The sequence below is a fragment of the Mytilus californianus genome, unplaced genomic scaffold (assembly GCF_021869535.1).
Source record: "Mytilus californianus isolate M0D057914Y unplaced genomic scaffold, xbMytCali1.0.p SCAF_1, whole genome shotgun sequence".
NCBI lineage: Eukaryota > Metazoa > Mollusca > Bivalvia > Mytilida > Mytilidae > Mytilus > Mytilus californianus.
Window position 1 is genome coordinate 114,238,903 of NW_026262581.1, and position 11,085 is coordinate 114,249,987.

At 32.6% G+C, this 11,085-nt stretch overlaps 1 protein-coding gene across 2 annotated transcripts; it reads left to right on the forward strand.

Annotated features, from left to right (window-relative positions):
- The first annotated feature begins 48 nt into the window (after nucleotides 1-48).
- Nucleotides 49-10,471, forward strand: LOC127731262 (GTP:AMP phosphotransferase AK3, mitochondrial-like). Of its 2 annotated transcripts, none has more exons than XM_052240310.1 (5): nucleotides 49-290; nucleotides 2,129-2,248; nucleotides 3,403-3,575; nucleotides 6,418-6,536; nucleotides 8,802-10,471. In XM_052240310.1, the coding sequence occupies exons 1-5, from the start codon at nucleotides 146-148 to the stop codon at nucleotides 8,917-8,919; spliced, it is 675 nt and encodes a 224-aa protein (XP_052096270.1). In that variant the 5' UTR covers nucleotides 49-145; the 3' UTR covers nucleotides 8,920-10,471. The 2 variants fall into 2 exon arrangements, with proteins under 2 accessions (XP_052096270.1, XP_052096275.1); XM_052240315.1 differs by lacking the exon at nucleotides 49-290 and adding an exon at nucleotides 1,669-1,680.
- The last annotated feature ends 614 nt before the right edge of the window (nucleotides 10,472-11,085 follow it).

The window sequence follows — 11,085 nt, forward strand, 5'->3', positions numbered from 1 at the left end:
TGTATCTCTATATATTACGACAAGCTATCGCACTTGCCGTGAGGTCAAAATTTATGACGTTTGACATTCGGGTCCACGCACTATCAATGTCATGAATCGATGACAGTAACTGTTGCCTACCACATTTAATAACGCAAACAACGAAATGATTTCAAAAATCTTTAGAGCAGTTATAATGGGCCCTCCTGGCTCAGGAAAGGGCACCATATCAACAAGAATTGTCAAAGATTTCAACATGAAACATTTATCAAGTGGTGACTTGTTAAGATCTCAGATTTTAAATAAAACTAGTGAGTTGTTTTGATAGTCAATATCACAATCAAAGTGACATTACATCTCAGCCTAGTGGCGTAGTTCAATGCACAGGTTCAGAAGGTGTCGACTGTAAATAAAAAAAAAATTTCATACAGGCGAGTGAATGGCATTAGATCGAATCCGGGTCCGTTCGCCCTGATTCACATTCGCCCTAGTACCTGTTCGCCCTGGGTCCGTTCGCCCTAATTCCTGTTCTCACTGAGTCCGTTCGCTCTGATTTCTATTTTATTTTGTTGTCTTGTATAAGTTGACCAAGTTATCTGTATGAATTTATCTTTTTTGAAACCTTGTATCAATTTCAAAACAATCCAAACAGGTATAACAAGATCCAACTCAGTCAACACCTTGAGATCAAAGAAGCCAAGCGACGAAAACAATTTCCCTTTAATGTCTTACAATTCTTACATTATTGTTTTAACTCATTCCAAGCTGACTTGTTTATTTAAAAAAAAAACCATTTCATTATTAATCCATCAAAAACAATAACTAGAACAATCAGTGAGACCAAAGACATCGTAATCATATCTAATCAGCATTCTAAATTTACCAAACTTTGAATTTTCGGAATACTAAGGCTTTTCCACCACAGAAATATATTACCTCAGCTGTATTTGGCAAAACTTTTAGAATTTTGGGTCCTCAATGCTCTTCAACTTCGTACTTTATTTGGCCTTATTAACTTTTTTGATTCGAGCGTCACTGATGAGTCTTTTGTAGACGAAACGTGTGTCTGTGCGTACAAAGTTTCAAACTTGGTATCTATGATGAGTTTATATACAATCAACAGTCATTAAAAGTAATTCTGAATAAAAATGTAACAATGAAGCCAATTAGCCTGATAAATGCTCCAAAACAAAAACCTTTTTTTTTTTAATTTCAATGTTTACTAGTATTCATGAATTTGGAGATATACATTTTTAGTATTTACCATTTAAATATCTGAATAAGATTACAAAACTTTAAATTAAACCATTGATATTATTTTTTTTATAAAAGTTAGGGCGAACGAACTTTATGGGCGAATTGACTCAGGGCGAACGGACCCAGGGTGAACATGTAATTAGGGTGAACGGACACGATACCGCATTAGATCCATATCTGTATGGGTACAGTGTAGAATCCCTAGGACTTTATTACAAGGGGACAGAGAATGCAATTAGTCCTAATGTTGCCGATATAATGTCACTCTGATGTCTTCATGTTGTTACAGTTGACACCAGTTGACATATGGTGTAAGAGAAATCAACAGTATACTCCTAAATTTCTTGCTACTTTCAGGTTAAGTGTTTTCATTGAATAACTAAAAAATCAAAGGATTAACATTGATTTTTGCAAGTTCAGTTTAATAGATTTTAAATAAAACTAGTGATCTGTTTTGATAGTCAATATCACACTCAAAGTGACATTACATCTCAGCCTAGTGGCCTAGTTCAATGCCATGATGCACAGGTTCAGAAGGTGTTGACTGTGTATATAAAAAAAAAGAAAAATTCATACAGGCGAGTGAATGGCATTACATCCAAATCTGTATGGGAACAATGTAGAATCCCTAGGACTTTATTACAAGGGGACATTATTGTATTATTGCTTTAGGGATTTTGCTCCCGATGTTTATGTTGATCATCAGTTATTGTAACAGAATATAAAAAGGAAAATTTTAAGGTTGTCAGCCTGGTAATAGCTTATTCATAAGCTGATTTTTTAACTGAATATCCCATCATTTCAAATTTGCCACTTATTAAACTTTAAATTCCAGCAATATGTCTGATATCGAAAGACAAATTTAAAACTAATTACATGTATATCATTCCAGCTGCTGGCCAGTTAGCCAAAGATTATATTGACCATGGGAAGTTAGTTCCTGACAATGTCATGGTGGACTTGATTTTGAATGAATTGCACAACATGAAGTCTCACAGCTGGCTGTTAGATGGTAAATATTGCAAATAGATAGTAGATCATAATACAAACCTGAGTATTATAAGTAGTGGGGGTACTTGTACAAGTGTTAAAGGGATCATTTTATTGCCCATTATTAGTGATTTTATAAGATTTTATAATGTAACTTGACAGATAGGATAATTTTCTTCAACTCTTGCTACAACAGAAGCATGAAATCAAAGAATATTTTTTTAAACTTGTTAAGATAAGATATTTATTATATCAATTAATACATTTAGCTCTCGGTTATTTTAAAGCCTATTACACAAGTAAAACAATTTTAAAAAATGGGAGCATCTATTTCATACATTTTTCTGGAAAAGTTGAATATTTTGGTATTTATTTTCTGTAATTAAAACCAAAACATGTGAAAGATTGAAGGAGTACATAGTAGATATATCTCTTATGTAAGTGACTCACATTAGTGATATTTGACTATATTGATCTGTTATCAGATTCCAATCAATTTATGACAGAACAAAATATTTTTTATATGTCATTGTTTAAAACTAAGAAAGCAGCTGAAATTAAAAAAAGAGACTATAACAGTCACACGATTTTCAATTAACATCACTATATTTAGTAATTAAAAAAAAAACTTGAACAAGATGATTAATATGTTTACATCACAACCTTAGATTACAGCTCAGTAGATAAACAAAATGAATGAAGCTCAAATTAGCATTTAAATCATTTTAAAAACAAAATTTTATGCTACCCATTCTCCTTATATGGTGAAATTTTCATAAAATCTGATGACTTTATGATGACAATTTCTTTTTTTTGAAAAAAAAATTCTGATTAAACTTGAATATCATATCTGATATCTATATTTTCTTGCAACTGGTCAAATTTATTTTGCTTTCTGTAAGAATTGTTTTAAAAAGTGAAAAAATCTGATAGCAAAACTACCAACACAGAAATCAAGTCATAGAAGATGAAGGCTGGTGGGACAAACTGTTAGTTTTGGAAGTTGTCTATTGCTTCTTTTGTAATTGGAACCAGTTGATAAGTTTAAAATATGTGACATTCCAGATCACAGTAGCATGAAGTATTCAGAGAAAAGTAATGGAGAAAGGAAAAATTGATATATCCTTTTTATGTTGCAATATTACATTGTGACAAACAGATCTAAGTTTTTTGTAGGATTTCCCAGGACAGTTTCTCAGGCAGGTGCTCTACTGAAGAAGGAACCAATTGATGTTGTTGTCAATTTAAATGTTCCTTTTGAGGTTATAATTGATAGAATTAAAGGAAGATGGACTCATGCACCTAGTGGCAGAATATACCATACAGAGTTCAATCCACCAAAAGTTCAGGTAAATATGTCAGATGCCAAAATATACCATACATACAGAGTTCAATCCACCAAAAGTTCAGGTAAATATGTCAGATGCCAAAATATACCATACATACAGAGTTCAATCCTCCAAGAGTTCAAGTAAATATATCAGATGCCAAAATATACCATACATACAGAGTTCAATCCTCCAAAAGTTCAGGTAAATATATCAGATGCCAAAATATACCATACATACAGAGTTCAATCCACCAAAAGTTCAGGTAAATATATCAGATGCCAAAATATACCATACATACAGAGTTCAATCCTCCAAAAGTTCAGGTAAATATATCAGATGACAATTAATATGTTAGATAACAGAATATATCATACAGACTTGAATTCTTCAAAAATTCAGGTAAACATGTCAGATGACAGAATATACCATACAGAGTTCAATACTAAAAGTTAGGTAAATATATCAGATGCCAAAATATACCATACAGAGTTGAATCCTCCAAAAGTTCAAGTAAATATGTCAGATGCCAAAATATACCTTACATACAGTTCAATTCTCCCAAAATTCAGGTAAAGATGTCCATTATGTAAGGGAAACAAATTCAATTTATTTGTGGAATTTTTCTCTGAAAATTAGAAATTAATTTGATTTGTCTTTTTTGATTTGATTGATTCACATATTTCAAATTTTGCTTTATAAAGGGAGATAACTTAGATTATTAAGTTTTTTTAATATGTGAATTTTGCACAGCATTTAACTTGATAAAAAGCAATGGAACTAATACTTTTTACTATATTTTTAAAAATAGGTTAAACTATATTTTGTCAAAGTACAAATGTATACATTTTTTTTTATAATTTTTTGTTTTAACTTCAATACAAATGTAATAATAATTTCAGTTTCAAAAACAGCAGATCAGAATATTTTTAGGTTCTTTAGTAGTCATTTTCTCTTTAATTAAGTCTCCCAAACGAAGTTTGGGAAGACTTATTGTTTTTGCTCAGTTCTTATTATTCTTCTTCTTCTTCTTCTTCTTCTTCTTCTTCTTCTTCTTCTTCTTCTTCTTCTTCTTCTTCTTCTTCTTCTTCTTCTTCTTCTTCTTCTTCCGCCGCTTTTAAATTTGAACTTGTCCGCACCCGTTCTCCAAAACCGCTTGTCAGATTAACTTAGGGTCTTCTTCTTCTTCTTCTTCTTCTTCCGCCGCTTTTAAATTTGAACTTGTCCGCACCCGTTCTCCAAAACCGCTTGTCAGATTAACTTAGGGTTTCACAATATGTTAGACTAACATGTCTAGTGGTGCAATCAGGGTTTTGTTTGTGCAATGGGGTTTATAAAGGGGTACTGTGAGGGGCAAAAAGAAAAGAGGGTTTTACTATAGAACCCTATGGGATTTTATTTTTTAAAATTTTCAAATGATTATAAATTGAAAACCGTTTGTGATAGACACAATCTTTTTAATTGAAAATGTTCTAAATGATAAAGCCCATTAAATGAATTACAGGGTTAGTCCCCAGGGGTCACCCCCACCCCCTGCCATTTAAGAAAGTTCTAATACCATGTAAGTGGTCAAGATCCCCACCCCTAAACCATATACATTCTGGTTTGTCATTCTAAGATGGTTTGAATGATATACAGGGTTAGTCCCCAGGGGTCATCCCCACCCCCTGCCATTTGAGAAAGTTCTAATATCTTGTAAATGGTCGAGATCCCCACCCCTAAACCATATATATTCTGGTTTGTCATGATAAAGCAAATCAAATGAAATACAGGGTTAGTCTCCAGGGGTCACCCCCACCCCATGCCATTTAAGAAAGTTCTAATATCTTGTAAGTGGTCAAGATCCCCACCCCTAAACCATATATATTCTGGTTTGTCATGCTAAGATGGTTTGAATGATATACAGGGTTAGTCCCCAGGGGTCATCCCTACCCCCTGCCATTTGAGAAAGTTCTAATATCTTGTAAATGGTCGAGATCCCCACCCCTAAACCATATATATTCTGGTATGTCATGATAAAGCACATCAAATGAAATACAGGGTTAGTCCCCAAGGGTCACCCCCACCCCATGCCATTTAAGAAAGTTGTAATATCTTGTAAGTGGTCAAGATCCCCACCCTAAACCATATATATTCTGGTTTGTCATGCTAAGATGGTTTGAATGATATACAGGGTTAGTCCCCAGGGGTCATCCCTACCCCCTGCCATTTGAGAAAGTTCTAATATCTTGTAAATGGTCGAGATCACCACCCCTTAACCACATATATTCCTGTTCGTCATGTCTAGAGCATTTGAATGATATATATTGTCAGTCCCCCAGGGGTTCCCCCACCCCCAATGTTCTAATATCTTGTAAATGGTGGAGATCCCCACCCTAAACCATATATATTCCTGTTCGTCATGTCTCAAACATTTGAATGACGTATAGGGTCAGTCCCTAGGGGTTCCCCCCACCCCCAATGTTCTAGTATCTTGTAAATGGTCGAGATCCCCACCCCTAAACCATGTATATTCTGGTTTGTCATGCCAAGATGATTTGAATGATATACAGGGTTAGTCCCCAGGCATCACTAATGCATATAACTTTACTGGACCAAACCAATTTTCACAGAACTTTGCCCAATGTCAGGCGACCCTGGGAATGACGATTTATGGGAGCTTCGTTTGGGAGACTTCGTAACAGCATCCTGTTACAATCATTTCTTGTTATTCATGTGCCAAGCAGCCAACAAATAAAAAACTGAACAAAAATTTAAAAAACTTTTCATATGTTTTTGTGTCAATATTAGTTCTTCAGCTTGGGTTTTATGTTGTACATTTTCTGATAAGAGTACAAATATTATGAATATCTGTTGTCTGCAGGGTAAAGATGATGTTACTGGAGAAGACTTGATACAAAGGGATGATGATAAACCAGAAACTGTCAGAAAACGCCTAGAAACATATCAACATAATACACAACCTGTACTGCAGTATTTTAGGTAATAATACAAACACCTTTATACATGTATACTATAATGCATGGGTAACATCACTGTACTATTGGTCATTCAGTTTCTACAGGAGGTATACTAAAAAATATTGGGTCACGAAAAAATTGTATTGCACCTTGCCCTCATGCAATACTTAAAGGGTATATGTATAACCCCTGTAAGTCGCTACACTTTAAATTTTTCCTGCCCATGACAGTTGCATTAGACATGTAAATGTTTGCTGAAGTTGTGCTTTTGTCCAAAGTAAATTTGGATGAAGTTCAGAAATTTTTAGTATGCTGTGAATTCATTTATTTTGTGGGTACGAATTTTCATGGATTGGGGTAGATTGTATTTTTCTTGGATTTTGTGTTTTGCCAAAGTCTGCATGCAAACCTATAATAGATCTATAATTTGTTGAAATTTTAAATTTGTGGTTCAAGTTGTCTTCAAAATCATTAAACTTTTCCATCTCTTTAGACTATTAGCAGCAATACCCCTCAGGGCCTGTTGAATCATATTTCATAAAATGCTTCCTTATGTACAAGATAACACAATAATTGTTTATTATACTCAATGGATTTGTATGTGGCGTCACATTAGTACTGATTGTACGCCACAAGTTTTTTTGCTGACTATATGGCCAATATACCATCAGTGAGAAGGATGATACAGGGGTTGCTTTCATCTAATGAAATTGCTAGAATTTCTTTTGTCAGATGTATGGTAGAATATAATACACATGTACATGTAACGTCAACATACCCTATTGGCCACTGTGGTCTAGATAGTTTGTCAACATCTTTATGTATAAATTACTTTAATTGTATGGTTTTTACTTGTTTTGATCCTTTGCATAGATGGTAAGAGCCCACAATCCACCTTTATGTCACAAAGTCCATCACCTACTTAACAACAGCTAATGGTTTGTGCTATGCAATTCGTGTCTTTATCAATGAAACCAACTCCTTTTAAAATTCCAGCTTTTCTTCCTTAGTTTAGGTGTCGTCTCACAAGATTCTACCTCTTATCATAGAAAGTCACATCAACATGCATTGCAATACGCTGGTTAAACTGTCCTAACAAAGCACGGCTAAATAAAATAAACATTGCAATACACTGGTTAAATTGTCCTAACAAAGCACGGCTAAATAAAATAAACATTGCAATACACTGGTTAAACTGTCCTAACAAAGCACGGCTAAATAAAATAAACATTGCAATACACTGGTTAAACTGTCCTAACAAAGCACGGCTAAATAAAATAAATATTGCAATACACTGGTTAAACTGTCCTAACAAAGCACGGCTAAATAAAATAAACATTGCAATACACTGGTTAAACTGTCCTAACAAAGCACAGCTAAATAAAATAAACATTGCAATACACTGGTTAAACTGTCCTTACAAAGCACGGCTAAATAAAATAAACATTGCAATACACTGGTTAAACTGTCCTAACAAAGCACGGCTAAATAAAATAAACATTGCAATACATTGGGCCCTCAATAGGCAAAATACGTCTATCTGTTAAGATCATGTTTACATATCACCACCATGGTATAGTTTCAAATCTTGCTCTATAAAAGTATAAAGCTTTATATTTCAGAAGGTAGAAGACCTGGATGCTTCATACCTTGTATGCAAATACCTTATGTTAATAAGTTTCTGTCTGTCATATGTCCGTTGCCATTGACCACATTTTCATGGTTCAGCAACTGCTTGAGAAAAAATTAGAGTTTTTTTGTCATGTGAATTTCTCACTTATTATGAGTAATAGGATAACTATATTTGGTATATGGATTCCTTGCAATGTCTAAATGTCAGTCAGTTTGACATGGTTCACCTGACCTCGACCTCATTTTATGGATCAGTGATCAAAAGTTTGGTGGTCAAGTCTGTATCTCAGATACTATAAGCAATAGGTCAAATACACGATTGTAAGGTGTATATGTCTGTTGGGCAGGGTTCATCTGACCTTGACTTCATTTTCATGGTTCATCGGTCAATGTTAATTTTTCATGGTTTTGTCAGTTTATTAGGTACATTAAGCAATAGGTCGACTATATTTGGTGAATGGAATGATTGTAAGGTGAACATGTCTGTCTGGCAGGGTTCATTTGACCCTGACTTCATCATTATTATTCAATTATGATTAGAAAATAAGCAGGTGAGACATTTCATCATATGCATTCTTGTTTGTAAGACATGCTTGATTTTTGTTGGTCTATCACCAAATTGCCATAATATCATGTATCTTTATTTGTGTTTCAGAGACCATGGGCTGTTAGAAGAATTTGCTGGAAGATATTCCAATGAAATATGGCCAAAAGTTCATTCCTTTTTATCCACAAAGACAGAACCATTACAGTATACACATTATGGAGAATGATTAGTTTGAGTTATCTCCCTTGTACTGAACACATTTGTGCAAAGGCTATCTCATGTACCATACATTTTTGCGCATAGTAAAATATCTGGCTTCAAAACTACAATATTACATATTGTACCTATTAGTTATGGATGCCAAATTTTAGGATTTGCTTTGTACTAAACAAGATAATTGTAGTCATAGAAATTCATTGGAATATTACTATGTGTTCCTAAGATATGATTTTTTAACCAAAGTCATTCAATCATAAAAAAGTATTTTAATGCTTCCTTTTTTTTACCTAAACATTTTTTAAATTCTTTTTGAATTATGATCACACTAGTGTTTGATATGTTTTACAGTTTTGGATGTTACTTTTTCATCATTTTATTATATTATTGTTAATGTTATATATCTTTTGTATATCTCAATGCAATATTTCGGTACGTCTTATTTTGGCTCTACTACTGTATTTAGGAGGATTTTTACCTGTCATAATATAATGTAACCCTGAATATATCAGATTCTATTTTTTTTTTAACTTCAGTGTTGTGCTCATATTTTTGTACATAGATAAAGTGAATCAAGTGTTTACTCCAAATGGATGTGGTTTGTGTCTAATTAAGTGCTAGTCATTGTTATTAGTATATCAAATATGTTGTTATATATATTTGATATTTGTACATATGTATTTTGTAGCATTATTTTATTATTCATGTTGATAAATGAAATTTTCATCTACACATTTCAATATTATATAAATCTTATTTGATGCCATATTATAAAAATAAAAATTGAAATGATTTGCAAAAATGAATTCTAGTTACATTATTTCTCTTAACAAATGGGTTTTCTTTCTTTTTATCTCTGCTTTTACAAATTCTTTATTGCCCTATCTAATTGTTAACAACTTTCTATCAAGTACAACCAATCTATGTAGTTTTATTCTTGTGTGTTAAATTTTCTTTATGTTTGTTAGGATACATCTTTTGTTACAAAATCAAAGCCCAATGAGTAAAATCCTATATTTTTCCTTATTATTTTGGATAGACATAAGTCTAAATAATTTTCATTTGAATGTTACATTTTTCTTGCAGAATTACTTACTTGGCAAGCTTTTAAGTTAGTACAGAAGGATTTATTTGTTCCTGCTCTTGTATGGAATTTAAAATGGTAGCCTTTAATTCTTGCTGCATTGTAACTTGCAATAATTGGTACATCTGGTATTTTTCTTACAGTTCATTTTTTTTTTTAAATTCTATCTTTGTATAAACAAATAATTTTGATCAGATCATTGAATTAAATTCCAATATTTGGAACACTGAAAATTCAGAAATTATTGCCAAAAAATGCAAGAGTATCAGATTCTCAATAATAAAAACCTTATTTATAATTGTAGTAGTGATTTTCCTTCACAAAATTTTTACAATCGAATTAATTAGATTTTGTATTTTAAACAGTACCTAAGGATTTGCTATGTCAAATGTAACTGCAAATGAAAATTTCTTTTCCAACAGCATTGAGGCAATCTTTTTTAATATTAAGCAAATATTTTAATAAAATTAACATCTGATACAGTGTGTTATATTTCTCATTTACACATATAAATGGTATTTTGTGTGTACAAATACATATATATCTGTATCAAGAGAGCATGATAAACTCATTGTCCCAATCCTCAAATAAAACATCTGTCATCAGGTCACATCTGTTAAATATTGAAAAACATCAATCCAACATGTTTCAACATTAACTAAACTAAAATTTGTTACTGAACAACACAAGGTTCCATCCATGTATGGCCTTCCTGAATAACACCAGAAACCATGAAACTTTCAATTTGTATGTGCCACTTATAAATGTTCAACTACAAAAACACAATGTATCCACTTCTTCTCGCTAGTACTCTTACAACCATTATTAAGGACTTTGTTATCAACTATCGTGACAAAGTACATTTGTGTATATGTTAATTATGGTATTTGATATTTCCGCAGTGCAAAAACTTCAGAAACATTCCTTTGAAGGTCACCTTGCATAGTTATATTTATTTTGTTTTAACGACAATGTATACTGTCATTGATTGGTTTTCCAAAGGAGTCTAACTATGACCCATTTCTTGGAGATTTATAAACCCCTAACTAAAACCTTTGTAGATATTTTTAACAATACCTGCATATATCTAGA